This window comes from Sorex araneus, chromosome 3, assembly GCF_027595985.1.
Source record: "Sorex araneus isolate mSorAra2 chromosome 3, mSorAra2.pri, whole genome shotgun sequence".
Classification (NCBI taxonomy): Eukaryota; Metazoa; Chordata; class Mammalia; order Eulipotyphla; family Soricidae; genus Sorex; species Sorex araneus.
This window is the reverse complement of record NC_073304.1, coordinates 8,285,922-8,302,212: the sequence shown is the minus strand read 5'-3', so window position 1 is coordinate 8,302,212 and position 16,291 is coordinate 8,285,922. Positions and strand designations below refer to the sequence as shown.

At 62.7% G+C, this 16,291-nt stretch overlaps 1 protein-coding gene across 6 annotated transcripts in view; it reads right to left on the bottom strand.

The window, feature by feature from the left end:
* Positions 1 to 16,291, bottom strand: part of PRIMA1 (proline rich membrane anchor 1) — a 42,869-nt gene that overhangs the window by 18,768 nt on the left and 7,810 nt on the right. For all 6 annotated transcript variants that reach the window (XR_008629373.1, XM_055133792.1, XM_055133791.1 and 3 more), the window contains exon 3: positions 15,981 to 16,116. Coding sequence is in view for 5 of the 6 variants with exons in the window: in XM_055133792.1 (XP_054989767.1) it covers positions 15,981 to 16,116 (136 nt within the window). In the remaining variant the exon portion in view is untranslated. The remainder of the gene's footprint in view (positions 1 to 15,980; positions 16,117 to 16,291) is intronic.

The window sequence follows — 16,291 nt, the reverse complement described above, 5'->3', positions numbered from 1 at the left end:
ACTGCGAGGCAGACATAGCAGAGGGAGAGGGTTAGTATTAGGATGATAAGAGCAAAGCATGTGGGTGGAGGAATGGTGGGGTTCTAGAAGCTTCCTTTAGGTCCTGCCTGCTGTGAAGAGGAATCCAGCAGAATTGAATGCGAAGATGAGGAAGGAGCAAGGAAGGCGTGAGCTGGTGAGGCGGACAGGAGAGGGGAGGAGCCTTCAGAGCAGCGAGGCAAGCGGGGTTCAGAGCTGTCCCTTGGGCTGCGCCACCTTCAGCCGCCCTACGAGGGGCACTGTGAAGAGGAAGAGTATGGGGGACAGAGGCACGGGAGGAAACCAAGGCACAGGAAACAGACACGTGACGGAGCCCAGTAACCTTTGAGACGAACCTGACCACGGACCTCTGGCTCTCAGTGCTCCCCACCCCAAGCAAGCAGGCATTTCCAGGGGAGACTACACCCTAGAAGGGGCGCTTTGGGGAAACTGAGTAACGGTGCTGGTGGGAGGGGAAGTGTGTCCCCGGGGCACGGCGGGGGGGCCTCTGGGAAGTGACCTCTAGGGCTGCAGAAAGGTCCCCCCCGGTGGGCCTGCAGCTCTCTGCTCCCCCGCTGGGGCCCCGGGGAGGGCCTGGGTCCTTCCATCTGTGCCCCCAGCCCGCTGCCACACGGGAAACTCGTGCCTCTGACATTTATGGCTGCCGGCCTCCTCGGCTGGGAGCCCAGCGTGGGGCACCGCGCCTGCTTCTCATCAAGGGCCCTGCCCTCGGGCTTGGCGCCAGAGGGGCACCCAGGAGCACCCGATGCATTATTGATGGTGGCGCTGTCACCGCCGTGAGGGGAGGGCCATGAGGAGCGGGTGGGAGTCTCTCTGGCGGGCCGGGAGCAGAGCGCGCGGCCAGGCCTGCAGGGTCGCTAAGGACGCTCTGGGGATGAGCACAAAACACGGGGCCCCTCGCCTCTGCCCCAACGCCCCCCCCCCCAGAACAAGGACTGGCTGCACGACAGCGGTTCTTCTCTCTTTAAGGTGAGGGTCTCCTTCGCTCTGCCCTGCCCTGGGCCCCCCCAGGCCTGCTCAGCCGCCGTCGTCCACCCCCAGCCCCCCTCGCCAGCCCCGCCCATAGCGCAGCCGGGTTCAGAAGTGGCCTGAAGGAGCCATACTGGGGACGGCCTGGGACCATCTGAGCTCCTCGTTCCCTAGCTCCGGGGCTATTCCAGTCATGCCTGGCCTCGTGCTGGGGGCTGGGAGAGGGTGGGCAGAGGGCGAGCAAGGCAGGGGGACCACGGATCAGGTCCTGCAGCCTGTGATCCCACATCCCCCGGCCACTTAGCCGGGCATGCACCTTAGGCCCAACCAGGAACCCACAAAGGCAGATCTCAAATGCCCTGAACAGGAAGAGCCAGCTCGGGGGCCACAGAAGGAGCTCATGTTTGTTCGTGGGAAGCCTGTGTGCGACCATGGCACAGGGCAACGATCCCCACGGTGCCCAGCCGGTGCCAGCTGATACTCAAGAGACAGCAAGTCTTGGATTCTCCCCAGCCAGAGGGGAGGTCATGCGGAGAGGGTGGGCCCCCACGGGCACCTGATCAGTTGCGGCCAGTTCTGTCTAAACCATTTGATCATTTTAAAGAGTGATTCAGGATCCCCATGGCCCAGTGGTTGAGAAAGTCTGGCCTCAGGACTGGAGCAATAGCACAGCGCGGAGGGCGTTTATTTACCTTGCACACGGCCAACCCGGGTTCGATTCCCAGCATCCCATTTGGTCCCCCAAGCATAGCCAGGAATAATTCCTGAATGATGCAGGGCCAGGAGTAACCCCTATGCATCACTGGGTGTGACACAAAAAGCAAAAACAAAAAGAACATCTGGCCTCAGGTCAACTCTGGCCCACCATTTGCATTTTGTAAATAAAGCTTTATTAGTACACATTTGTTTACAAGGCGCACAGTGGCTTTCTGGCCGCTAAGTTGACAGACTGCAACAGAGACCTGTGTCCTGCAAAGCATAGATTATTGACCACCTGCCTCTACCTAAGCCAGGATGGGCTTCACGGAGAGTCTCAGATAAGCTGAATGGAGCAGCCTGAGAGCTCCCAAAGGCACCCCCACAACTTGCATTTTGCAAGGAGAGGAGACCTAGCACTCCTCCCAGGGGACTCAGAAGGGGGCCTTACCCCCAGCTCCACCATCGCCTCGAAGTGGGGTCTCTGGGCGCACAGCTCCGGACTCCGTCGTGTCTGGAGTTTCAACAGTGACCACGCAGTGAGCCGATCAAGACACCGGAAGCCCTGGGTGGAAGCTGGCGCGGCCTTGCAGCCCTGCCGAGGGACCTGAGCAAGGCACTCAGATTTGGGGCAGCAGCTACTGAGCCGGGGCCTGGGCAAAGGGCTCAAGGGAAGCTTCTCTGGTCCCTGAGAGCAGAGGGGGCGGCATGGCGGGGTGCGATGTCCCCGGGAACAGCTTCCACCCTCTGTCTGATTACCAGGAGGGACAGCTCGCCCCCACAGTGCTCCCAGGGGCCTGCGGGCCCCAATCCAACGACGGCTCAGTGGGGGCTGCAGAACCTGCGTGCCCCCCCCTCTGCTGCTTCAAGAGGGCCACTGGCCGTGCCCCCACCCCCGTTCCCTCCCTGGGGCCGCTCAGGGCTTGGGTGTGGTGATGAGCACACAGCAGCGCCAGCACGGCTACTGCGGGGTCTGCTTCCTGCCCACACCCGGCAATGCTCAGGGCTGACTCCTGGCTCCGTGCTCAGGGATCATTTCCGGTAGGGCTGGGGGGGCCCTGGGTGGTGCTGGAGATTGAACTGGGGTTGGCCACGTGTCAGGCCACTGCGCCAGCTCTCTGGCCCCTCGCCCTGACTCTCCCAGGACCCACCGTCCCTTGGCAGTTGGAGACGCTTAGCAGGACCTAGGAACGCCGTGGGGCCAGGCCCAGCACAGTGCGCTGACCCGCCCCGCCCCAGGCCCTCCCTGCTCGGGGGGGACCCCGAGAGCAGCCAGTGAGGCCTGAGCACGGCCAGCCGGGGCCCTAGAACAAACTCCTCTCCCTCCTGGCACATGCCAGCCTCCCGCCGTGCCCCATCAACCCAGGGGCACTCACCCCTCGGCACGACCTGTGTGAACCTAGGCATGTGTTCATGGATGTACATATGGATGTACATGTGTGTGACTGTGCATACACATAAGCGTATATGTGGGTGATGCATTCAAGGATGCACATATGTGTGCTTGCCTGTGTACATATGCAAACATGCACGTGTACAATGTGTGTGCATGCAAACACACGTGCCCTTCTGTATGCGGGTACCGTGTGTGCAGAGCCTGTGTATTTGCACACATTCCTGCCTGAGTCTGGGGCATGTGTGTGTGCGCGCGCGCGCGTGTGTGTGTGTGCTCGAGTGTGTCTTGGGGTGGGGTGGGGGCTCGTTGGAACTCGGGATGGAGGAGTAGCGCGAGGCGGGAGGGAGGGGCCCGCTCGGGTCACTGCGACCCTGCGCTCTGGGTTCAGGAGTTTGCGTCTCCTCGGCCAGACGCCCTCTGGCCCCACTTCCGGGCCTCAAGGGCCTTCCCGGAAGCTGCCCCCCAGGATCGGGCATCACCACCCTGCTCTGGGGGAGGGTCCCTCTCTGGAAGTTTCCAGGCAGACGGGTGCCAGCACCAGGCCCTCTGCGGGACCGTCCTCCGGGGCCAATGGCACCGGGCAGCAGAGGCCCGGGGTGCCCCCAAGGGGCAGCACAGATCTGCCCCCCGGAGCCGGGCTGGGAAGGGCACAATCCCGGCCAGGGCCTGCAGTCGCGGGCTCTGCCTCCCCTTCCCCTCGTGGAAGGAGACATCGTCCACACCACCTCAGCACGTAGCCGTCAGTGTTCCCGGGCCCCCACCCCAGCCGCTGGGCCCCCTCCGAGACCCCGCTCTCACCAGAGGCCCTGCTTCTTCCTCTCACCCACCAAGCTCTCCCCACTCCTGCTCTTCAGATCCGAACAGCTCTCTAAGACGGAATCCGCGCCACCTCCTCCGTGCAGTCCCCCTGATACACAGGGCCTGTACCTCTGTCTTCCTGCAGCATGTCATACCCACGGCAGATCTGCCTCATGACAGAGCCTCATCCTTCCTCCTGCCCCTTTCTCGTGCTTGGCAGGCAGGACCCCGAACTCTCCGGAGGGGCCCAGCACGCAGAAGGGGAGGAACCAGATGTGCTCGATCGAAGCTCCCAGGGCACCAGCCTTGGGCTGACACAAGACGCCTCAACTCCTTGGCCTCACCCCTCCACCCTCTCCTGTGTCCTTCACTCCCCCTCCCCCCCCTCCTCCTCCTCTCCCCCTCCCCCCTCCTCCTCCTTCCCTCTCCTCCTCCTCCTCCTCCTTCTCCTCCCCCCCTCCTCCTCCTCCTCCTCCTCCTCCTCCTCCATCTTCTTTATCCTCCTCCTCATCTTCCTCCTTCTCATCTTCCTCCTCCCCTTCCTCCTCCAGCCCATGCCACCGTCTCTGTCTCCAACCCCCCCCCCCAGGGTCTGCCCAACCCCCTTTGCCCAAGGCAGGTCCCAGAGTCCCATTTTCTGCCCCGAGCCACCGTCCCAACTGGATCAAGACCTGCCTCAAGGTGCGGGGCTAGTTCCGGAGACACAACATCACACACACACACCAGGTTCCACATACCAGGAGCACCTAAACCGTGAGTCGCTGCTGCAATTTTGTAATTCACAGCAATTTGATAAAAAAAAAAAAAAAGAAAAGCAATCTGTGGGCATTACCCACGAGCCACACTGGGTTTTAGTGACTTTCTCTGGCACTCGGGGAGGAGATGTGGCCGGGGCGTCCCCCAGCCCATCCCCGCGTTTCCCCCAGGTCCTTCCCCATCTCCATCAGAGAACACAGAGCTTTGGGTGCCCTCATGAGCACTGCTGACCCCAGGACCAGCTCCAAGCTGCCCGGCCCAGTGCAGATGTCTGAGAAAGGACCCCCTGAGCCCCCAGCCCGGTCTCCCGGGGGTCAGGGGGCATCTGGCATCAGCGGGTGTTTGCCTCACACAGGAAGAAGAGTCTGGGGTTGTCGGTTTATGCGGGAGGTTAGGGGACTCCTCCCCAGCAGTGCTCAGGCCCAGGAGGGCACTCCGGAGCTCTTTAGTCCTCGGCCCGAGGATGCGTCACTGCCCGGCCCTCCAGCACAGGCCCCCGGGGCGGCGGGGGCGGGGGCGGGGCTTACTGACCATCATCGTTATCCTGATCCACAACCTGGGTGCGTCCTTCAGAGCTTTCACCTGGCACCGCTGGCAGGCGGGTCTCCTGGATCTCAGAACCCCCTCTCTGGGGACCCCTTCACCCTAGCCCTGAGGCCACAGGGGTCCTGGGAGGACACAGCGGGGGTCTGGAGGGGGCAGCCTGGCCGCACAGCCCCTCCCAGCTCTCTGACACCACCAAAGGCCTGGCCTCACCCCCGGGCCCTCGGGAGTGGACGTTCGGCCCCTCCCGCCAGTAGCTGGCGATCACCCCACTTTCCACGGACACCAGCCCTGGCTGCCGACAAAGCCTCACCGCAGCTCGGGCCTCACCGAGGGCTTCTGCCCTGGTCCCTGAGCGCTGGGCAGCCCCACCCCGTCCCAGCTGCTGGCGCCCCGCAGTGACCAGCACCTCGCCTGCAGGGGGCCCCGGGCGGGCTGTGATTTTCTGATAGAATTTTACGGCTTGAGCCACACCTGGCAGTGCTCAGGGCTTACTCCTGGCGGGGCTGAGGAAGCATGTGCGGCTACGGGGATCGAACCCAGGTCTGCCACGTGCAAGGGAAGCACCTCACCCGCTGGCCTATCTCTTGAGCCCTGGGTGTGTGATCGTAGAAGAGACCAACTCGGGCAGAATCCCAGAAACTCTCAGACAAGGACCTTCCTCTGCACCCGCGACCCCACTGATAACCAGGAGTGTCACGCCCCAGAAAGCCGTGGAGAGTCACATGCTCGGAGCTACTCCGGGGACAGAGATTCTACAGTCTTTGTCCCTCTTGACGGAATCGGAAATGTACCGTCTAGTACCTTTCTGTACCTATGCACCTGCCGGTAGTACGGCTGGTAGGGCGCATGGCTGCATGCGGCCCACTGGGCATGATCCCCAGCACCCCACATGGTCCCCTGAGCCCGCTAGGAGTGACCCCTGGGTACCACCAGGTCACTGTCACTGTCTTCCCGTTGCTCATCGATTTGCTCGAGCGGGCACCAGTAACGTCTCCATTGTGAGACTTGTTACTGTTTTTGGCATATCCAATACGTCACGGGGAGCTTGCCAGGCTCTGCTGTGCGGGTGGGATACTCTAGGTATCTTGCCGGGCTCTCTGAGAGGGGTGGAGGAATCAAACCCGGGTCGGCCATGTGCAAGGCAAACCCACTGTGCTAGTGTGGCCCCCAAACAAAACCATCAAGGAACCAGGAAGGTACTGAGGCAGACTGGCTGCTCATCCAGGACCCAAAAGGAAGCTGAGGTCAGTTCTGGAGCAAGAGGAAAGAGCTAAGAGGGACAGAGGGGGAGTGGCGGGTGAGGGGGGAGTGTGATGGGGCTTCGGGGGTGGGGGCAGGATCCCGTCCTGCAGCTCTCTCTGTTGGGGTGCACCAGAGCCTGCCCCACTAAATCAGGCCCCCCCAGAGGCCGGAGTTTCAGGGCTTCCAGGACAGCCCTGGATCCCCACGTAAGGGTTTGGCCCACACCACACACTCTCCTCCCTTGTGCCCGCTCCCTCCAGGCAGTGGACAGACAGACTCTGCACCTGCACCCCCTCAGGTCCGACTCGACACCCCTCCCCACTGCCCCAAGGGAGGAAGAGACAGGAAATGGACTCAGGAACCAGACCAGTGCTTGTTAGGGTCTGGGGGGACCTGGGGCAGGGATTAGGGGGCTGCATCAAGGTGTGGGTTTAGTCTTGCAGGTGACGCATCTGCTCCGGTGATACACAACATTGCAAATAAACTTCAAACCACAGAAATGAAAGGCTCAAGTGTGGTAAACCAGCAAAAGGTTTAACCACACTTTAAAATTGTTTAAAATAAAAAGGTGCTGGGGGGGGGCTGTGAGGGGGCGTGAGCAGTGCCAGGAAGAGAAGACGGCCGGTAAAGTGTTTGCCTTGCATGTGGCCAACCTGGGCTTGATCCCTGGCCTCCTATATGGTCCCCTGAGCCGCGCGAGCACTGATATGTGAGCGCAGAGGCAGGAGTGAGTCGTGAGCATCACTGGGTGTAAGCCCCAAACAAAAATCAATCACACAAAAATTATGCAAGGGGTGTCCTATGGTGTGAACCCAGACTACACAGCCTGGATCCTAAGCCCCACGGGGACTCTGGGGTGACTCGCTGATGGGAAGTCTCACTGGCTGTGGGGTCGAAGCTTTCCAGCAGCCCGTGTGGGGGATGAGAGGAAGGGAGGGCAGGCTGGCGGGGGGGGGGGGGGAGGCTTCATCTCCGTGGCCCCGAGCCTGCCAGAGCACAACTTGTAGGCAAATGTTTGTGCAATAAAATCAATGAATAAAGGCTGGTTGAGTAAATTAAAGTTCCCATAAGAGGGGAGTCTTCTATTTGCCAGATGCGAGCGCAGAAGTGGAAGATCAACAATCCCGCTTATTGAACTGGGGGAGGAAGAGCCAGTACTTTGAGGAAAATTACTTAGAGAAAAAGAGGGAGGCCAGGGAGCTGCAGACGGGGCGTCAGAGGCCGGAGCAGGGACCGAGGCCGGGCGCGGACATCTGCTGTGGAACGCAGGGTGGAGCCAACTCTCGGTACCAGTGGGGCGCAGGTCAGGAGCCCGGGGGGAGTTATACTGCCAAGAGGGTGGGCTGGGGCAGGGGCTGGGGCGGGGGGTGATGGAGCTGGATGAAGCCCCCGTATTCTTTTGTGCTCTGCCAGGCGCCTCCAGGGAGCAGAGCTGTCACTCACGCATCCCCCGCCTGCATGTGGCCAAACAAGCTCAGAGAGGTAGATGGGGGTCACACGGCACACAGCTGGCTAGGCCCAGCCTCGAACCCTCCACCTCGCAGACAGGCCAGAGGCCCTGGGATCACAGCACAGTGATGAAATACTGCACCCCGAGATCCGAATCAACGATCACGCCGGGAGGACCAGCTCTGCGCCCACACGGCACAGGGAGCACGGGGCACTCCAAGGGAGGAGGCGTCCGTGGGACCCAGGGCTGAAGCGAGCCCCACCCTTGCAAGACACCTGTGTCCCTGGGACAAAGCCCCCCTCTGACCTGGGCTCGGGGGGCCTCCACGCCTGTCCCCCACAGAGGGAAATCTCCGAAGCAACTATCCGGCCCTTCCCTTCCTGGGGGTCACACGCGGCCACCCTCTTCCCCCTCCCCCCTCCCCCCTCCCCCCCACTTCCCCCTCCCCCCGCCTGTGCGGGACCCACAGAACTCCTGAGAGGGCCAAGCAGGAAGGCCACACGCAGGCGCGGAGCTGAGTCCCAAGTCCCCGCCCTCCCTGAGGCCACAGCAACCCACCAGCCCACCAGGAACTTCTAGCTTCACTTGAGCTAACACCCCAACTTCTTCCTGGCATGCTGTGGGCACTGCTTGCCTCTGGACTCGCCCGACCTGTCTTACCTTCCCTGAGCTGAGAATGATCGGACCCCACAGACCTGCCCCTCCAGTCCTGACCAAACCAGTACTGCCCACCACCCCAGTCAGACCCCCCCAGTTCCAACGGCCGGGGAACATGTCACCTCCTATACAAATAAACGCAGAGGAATGGGAGCACTGTGATGGGAGTAACCCAATAAACCTAAGCTCCCTATGGCAAGGCAGAAAGGATAAACCAATGTTATCCCTACACTCCTATATCTCAGTCTGACTTGCTGTTGCACACGCAATGCATACATGCACACACACATGCACGTACACACAAACACACATGCATGCACACGTGTATCTACACTATATACCTACATACAATATATGTACTCTATACTCTATATGCTATATATCTTCATACTCGGCTTAGCTGCTGGTGCACACACACGCATGCATGCACACACATGTACATCTATATACTACATACCTATATACTTTATACTATAGATATATTCTATATACTATACTTATGAATCAACATACTTGGCCTAGACCTCTGGTGCATGCATATTCACATACGTGCACAGTGCGTGCACACACCATAGGTATACACACATGCATGCACATGTATGCACACACACAGTGAGCCACGAGCCCGTGCCATGGCAGCAGAAATGCCTCTGTCCTGCTCTCCAGGCACCGCTGGACTCACGCAACCCCGCACCTGGCAGCGCACAGGAAGCCCCAAGTCTGAGCAAGGGAAATGAATCAGGGGCTGTGAGGCCCCGGGGTGCGTGAAGGGGCTGAGAGTGGACAGAGAAACAGCACCTCCCTGGATCCAGCACAGGATCCGGGCATTAGTCATCAACGAAGTATTTAAAGGGTAGGATGACTGCTAAAAAAGGAAAAAGAAGCGGTGCATGCGTGTGTGTGTGTGTGTGTGTGTGTGTGTGTGTGTGTGTGTGCCTGTGCGTGCATGCATGAGTTTGTAGGGCGGTGTGATTTTCAGATGCCTCACCCCACTTCCCAAAGGCTCTGAAACCCCAGGAGCACCTTGGCCCTGGATCCTGGCGAGAGTCCTGCAGACTCCTCAGCTCCGTCCTCCAAGGGGCCCAGCGTCCTTGTCAAGCTCTGGGTCGCCATGCTGGGAGGACGCCCAGGTGGCCTGGAGGTGCCACCTGAGCTCTTGTGTGGGACCCAGCGGGCCCCAGCACCTCCTGCCTGAGGAGGGGAGGGATGCACATGCCCCAACTGACGGAGACCCGAGCCAGAAGCCCCCAGAGCAGACCCAGCACCCCCACCCTGGAGGGGAAAGGAGCCCTGGCCTGGACTTTTCTTTCTGTAGTCATGGAGGTCAGGGGTAATCTGCGGCGTTGCCGGAAAAGAGCGTGTGTGAGAGTCAGGGGGACATTGTGGGGTGCTAGTGTGTGATTCAAGGCTGGACAGGAAGCCCAGGGGCCCTCGGGACTGGAGGAGACAGATACTTGAGGCAGGACGGAGCGAGGCGCTGCCACGGAAAGGGAAAGATGGCCCAGAGGTGGACGCTCGGGAGGACAGGACAGGGCGGGCAGGGGTGCAGCCAGCTGGAAGTGCTCCACTGACCTCCACTGACCTCCACTGACCTCCATTCTCCTGATGGTTGGGCAGAGAGTCACCTCCGAGCCCGTCTCAGGGTCCCGGGCCCAGGCCACCAGCCGCAGAGGGCTGCGGAGGGTGAAGCAAGAGCCACGGAGGGTCCAGCCCCGGGCTGGGTGCTGAGCCCCGGCCTCCTGCTGTCGCGCTGGGTGAGTCAGACGTTCACTGGAGAACAGCCCCCGTCCCACTGGCTCCCTTCTTGGCGAACACGCGGCCGCGTGGGCACAGAGGAGGGAAGCGGGGTGACCCCTGCTGGGTGACCCCCGCGGGGAGGAGACGTGTCACCTCCCTTCTGGTTTGTCTAGAACAAGCAGAGATGCGGCGGGGAGGCCTCCGGGCCGAGATGCTCACGCCTCGGTGCTGCCGCAGCTATTTTGGGCCGCATCAGCCTCTGAGGCAGGTCCCTGGGAGGGGGCGTGCGTGCCTCTGCGGAGCGCTGGGACACGGCTGCCCCCCACCCCCGCCCCGGCCGGCTGCAGGGCATCTGAGTCACGCGGGATGGGGCTACCGCTGACATTCACGAGGTCAGCCCAGATCCCAGCAACCCCAGCGGCTGCCAGGCCTTTGCCTCGGCCGCGGTTTATCCTGCCCACACGTTCTGGGAAAAACCTTTCCCCTGGGGACTCCTGAGCCTGGGCCCAAGCCTGGGGAGGGTAGGAGGTAGAATCCTTCGACGCCTTTTCTTCCCAGCAGAGGCCTTGCTTGGGGCCAGGGGCAGGGCCCTGTGCAGGGAGGCAACTGGACCGCACCAAATCCTCGGCCGAGTCGGACTGGATTAGGTATCAGACCCGTTTCATCTCTGCAGCTGTGCTTACGCCAAAAGCAGCTCCCGTGAGCTGTTGCGTTAGCGACAGCCTCGGCACGGTAACTTACCCTGTGCAGCCGGAACTCTCACCGTGGCCCGCAGGTGGCACCCATTTGGCCCCCATTGTGCAGATGAGCAAAGAGAGGCCCCAGGCAGTGAAGGCTCCTCTGCAGGGCGCCTCCATCTCTCAGCCGGGCACTGACCTGCGGGTCCTGCACACCAGGCCGAACCTGGGGCCTTTCCACTCTTCGTGGCCCCCCTTTGCGGGGCTCGTGGGTACACGGGGCAGATGAGGAGTGGGAGGGAGGGGACACAGGGCTGGCCCTGTGCGGGAATGCTGAGCTCTGGGTTCAGGTGGCGTCGGGCAGGGCAGGGCTCTTGAAACTTTCACAATAAAATGCAGCAAAGGGTCGATCAAGAAGCCTGACCCGAAGGGGCGGGGGGCGGGGGGCGGGGGGGAGGGGAGCAGTAGAAAGGTGGCCGCTGAGTCCAAAGGGACGGGGGATGGGGGGAGGGGAGCAGTAGAAAGGTGGCCGCTGAGTCCAGGTGTCCAGGCCCAAAGCGTCTCCATACAGACAGGGCAGGCCCATGCAAGACGGGTCCTGCAGGCCACCCCGGGCAGCGGGGCACTGAGGACAAAGACGGGGTGTGCCTGGCCCCAGGACACCCCCAGCTCCAGCCGATGAGGCTGCACCTGCTTCCGGGAAACCCCCGGACCTGCAGGACTGTGCAGGGATCGCCTCCCTTTGCTCGGACACTGCACAGAAGGCTCGACTCCCACCCGCAGTGCTCAGCAGGGCCCCCGCCTTCCCCCACCACTGTCCCGGCTGGCTCCAGCCAATCAGGTCCAGCCGGAAGTTCTCCCAAACTGCCCTCCTACCCCTTCTGGCGTGGAGTCACCCCTCAGGAGCAGCTCTCCCCTGCTGGACCCAAGCACCGGGCTTGCCCTTGATCAGGACGAGTTTCCCGGGATCGGGGGAGGGGGCACCCCCCCCAAGTCCCGTCTGGTTTCCCCAAAACTCTCTTCACTTCTGGAAGCTTCAGGAAACCTGGGTGGAATGAGGACCTCCGGCAACCCACTTCACGCAAGAAGAAACTCAGACGTAGGTTACTGGGCGTTCTTGAAACCAGGGCGAGGGGCTGGAGTGATAGCACAGCGGGGAGGGCGTTTGCCTTGCACACGGTCGACCCGGGTTCGATTCCCAGCATCCCATATGGTCCCCTGAGCACCGCCAGGAGTAATTCCTGAGTGCAGAGCCAGGAGTAACCCCTGTGCATCGCCGGGTGTGACCCAAAAAGCAAAAAAAAAAAAAACAAAACGGTGAGTCCCGGCTGGCCAGGGGTAGGGCTCGGCGGCAAAGCCTGTGGGCACGAGACCCGGGGTCAAAGGCTGGCACCACACTGACATGAATAACGCCCAACAGACGGGCAGCGGCAGGGCCAGAGGGCGCTCCTGGCCTCGAGGGTCACTCAACCCGCTGCTGTGTTCCCGGGCTTTCCCCTCCCATCACTGGCCTGTCCCTGCCACCAAGGTCCCGGGGTGCCGCCAGGGTACCGGGCATGGGGCTGGGCACAGAGTAACTGTTCACCAGGGAGAAAGGTCCGGGAGGACAGCACGCATGCCTGGCACGGAGGTCGGTCAAAGGGGCAGGGGCCACGGTGCATGAGGCCAGCCCTGCCAGAAGGGAAGTTGCCCCCCAATCATGCCCTGGAGCAGGGCACCCCCCTCCCGACCCCAGCAGACTCCTCCTCTGCTCACCGCTGACTTCCCAGCACACACCTGGGAAGGGCAATAGGGCCCTGGGGGAGGCACCTCCAGCCCACCTGCAGCCTCTGGGCGTGGCCCAGGCTGACCCCCGAGATGTCTGGGGTTCAGCTTGCACACAGAGTCCGGGCCACACGCAGAGAAGGCAGGAGGAGGGGCCAGGGGCCAGCGCCGGAGCCCTGGGCTGGGGGGTGCATGGGCCCTGCCCCCTCGCCGGGCCCTGCCCCCTCGCCGGTGCCCACCCCCTCCTCCTTAGGGTTCGGCGCCTCTATCAGGATTTTCCTCGGGGATGCGTCACTCCCTCCCCCCCTCCCACGCCCCAACTCTAGGCCGCCCATGGTCCGACCCGTCAGCAGTAACTGCTCTCACCACCTGTCCAGCGGCCAACACGGGACCCTAGCCGGGGGCGGGAAGTGGGCCCAGAACTTTCCGCTGAGCTTTTGGGAGGGAGCTGCTCCCTTGTGGAGGAAACGGCTCGGCATCAAGTCGATGGAATATGGGGCGCCTGGAGCTCCGGCCCCCGGGCGGGCCGGGGAGAAAGGTCTCCAGGAGCAACGGGAAGAGAGAAATGGACAGGAACCCAGCACGGTCTGCGCAGAAGAGGCGGAGCTGGGCAGTGTGGCCCAGGGGGGCACGCGCAGCCCGGCTGTCCTGCCTGTACAGAGCCGAGCACCGGAAACGGAGAGACCTGCTGGAGCGCCCCTCACCTGCTCTCCTCCCGCCCGGAGCTGCCCTCAGCCCAGACACACACACACACACACACACACACACACACACACACACACACACACACACACACACACACACAAATACACATGCGGCCCTGTCCTGGCCCCCGCCTGCGTCCACGCCACGAGGCCCCCACGGTCTCCAGAGCCCCCACCAAACTCCAGCCTGGCACCACTGCTCCCCCACTCGCCCTTGGGCCCCCCACCCGCCACAGCCAGGGTGGGGACAGAGAACACCGGCCCTTGTCGCCGCCCTGCTCGGTGGGGCTCCTAGAGCTTCCTGGACGGGGCGCCCTGGCCTTGGGGAGACCAAGCGAGTCGGCATAGGGCGGAGTCCAGGCTGGCTGGGTGCAAAACGGCCCCGAGTTCATTCAGAATCAGCCGAGTCACGAACACGAGGTGTCTGGGGCGACGCGCACCCGAGTGGCGTTTCTCGGACCTGGCCACAGGGCACGGGCACGGAGCACGGAGCAGAGCCCCGCCCCAAGGCCCAGCGGGCGCATCCAACACGCTGAAACACAGAGCCAGGCACGAGGACCCCTCGGGTCCCCTCCCGACCCTGGGGCTCCCCCAGCCCCGTCTGTCCCCTCATCCTCTCGCCGTGCAACAGAAAGAGAGCAGGCCCGGGGTCCGGAACCTTCCGCGGCGGGCGAGCATGGTGACGCGATTCCACTGCCTCCACGTACCCTATTAAAGCCAAACCCACCAGCGAGCGAGTCAGCCCCAGCACCTTCCTCTCCCCCCCGCGCCTCGCCACCTCTGGGTCCCTCACTGGACACGCGCTGGCCCACCGCTCTCCCTTGTCCTGATGGCCGCCTTCTCTGGCCATCGCCCACCCTGGTGTCGTAGCGGCGACAGAGGTTACGGGAGGTTTCCTGTGGAAATTAACTGGCACAGACGCAAAAGTGAGTCCCAGCCTCCAGACCAGTCTCGCCACATCTCTGTGGCTGACGGACACTGTTTGGTAAACGGGATTCACTTCCGGGTCAAAACACGGGATCCTTCACAGGTGCCCTCCACCCAAAGCCCACCCCCCTTGCCCTTGATGGCCCCCTTAGATCCACTGCGGGTGTCCGGTCGCCTCTCTGTGCTGTGGCCCCACTGCTCCTTCTGCCTGGAGGCCTCCTTAGCAATCTAGAACAATCTAGAACAGCCTCAGGGCTGCCCGTGGACGCCGGCAGGCGGTGCTGTCACTGGGGCTGGAGTGAGGGTTGACACGGGCGTGTTCTCTGTGCTCTCACAGGCCACTGTTCGTGGGAGGAACCTTCCGCTGAGGCCAGGCTGCCTCCAGGAGGCCAGAACGGCCTTTCCCGGCTATGTCACTTCAGCTTGAGGGGGCTGGCTAAGTTGAGGGGACTCTGAGGTGGCTGGGCGCCCTCTGACACAAAGACCCCTGGGGTCCGGCCAGCAAGAGGAGAAGAAATTTGAATGGAGGAGAAGCCAGAGACGGCAGGGCCGGGGGGTGGAGGGGGTAGGGGGGTGGGGAGGGGGCACTGCGGCCGAGGGGAGGCCTGCAGGGAGAGTTAGAAGGTGAAGAAGCCAGGGAGGAGGAAAAGGCACAAGCTCAGAGCAGGGTCCAGACCCCCCATCTCCAAACAGGCACCACAGACCCCTCAGAACTTGCTAGAATGACCGTTCACTGGCTCTGTGGGTGTGAGGAGGTCGTTAGCGGCCTTTCAGGCCAACGCTGCTGGCGATGCAGACGGCCACAGCCTGAGCAGCTCAGGGCCGGGAATCAGAGAACCAGGCAGGCAGAGGCCAAGCCAACACAACACAGACAGGCGCGTGGGGGGCCAGGACCACCCCCGAACACCGCAACACGGCCCCAGGACCTGCAAATCGCCACCCCGAGGACATACCTCCCCAGAACCATTCCCGTCTGGCGGAGTTGGGGGGAGACGCACGCGGGGTCTCCACACTCTACGGGCTAAAAGGGCAGCGATGCGCTTCGGGCACATCGACCTCCTCCACCGACAACTGGCAGCAGGAGCCTTCACCCGAGGAGGCCGGAGAAACCCGCCTTTGTCTGCACGTCCAAGCCATGACACAGCTCATGGATGAACCCCGGGCCCGGCCATCAAAGGAGGGTATTGAGCAGGGTTGGCTGCCGAGAGGCACCCCGGGAGCTCGCCCTGCGCCCCGAGTCTCCGCCCGGGCTCCCTCCCCAACGCCTCCTCCAATGAGAATGAATCTCAGTCATGGGCCCCCCATGTGTGGGCAGAGCCCCGCGCCTGCCCCCTGGAAGGCTGGCCCCTGGGCAGCCTGCAGGCCCGTCCGTGGCCACTCATCAAATGGAAACTGACTTTTATCTGATTAGGCGAGGAGGAAGCTTCCTCCTGCTCCAGCTCCCGGAACGGCGGGCGAGAGAGGCGAGAGCCTGCGCTCTGCAGACTGCAGGGAAAGTTGGGCCTTGGCTTCCCTCCTGCTCGGCCAATGGAAAATTACAAAGGCGGACAGGCTGCCCTCTGCTCCGGCTCCCGGCCCCGCCCGGGCCCTGCACAGCGCCCAGAATGGCCCCGAAGACTTACCTGGAGCCAGGAGGAGCCTGGGGGGCGGCGGGGGCGGTGGGGGAGGGGGCAGCGGGGGCGGGGGCCGGCACTGGCAGATGTGCTGACAGCTGACGGTCACCTTGGAGCAGGACTTCTGGGGCTCAGCACGCGTCACCTGCAGACCCAGAGAGCAAGGAGGCTGCAGAGGGCAGGAACGCATCCCTTCCCCCACGCGCCCCCCTCTCCCCCCCCCCCGCCCCATCGGCTGGAATCTGGGGTTCTTCCCCGCAGACATGGCCTGGAGGAGCACCTCTGAAGGAGCACCTTTTCCTGCCCAGCACCAACTGGGG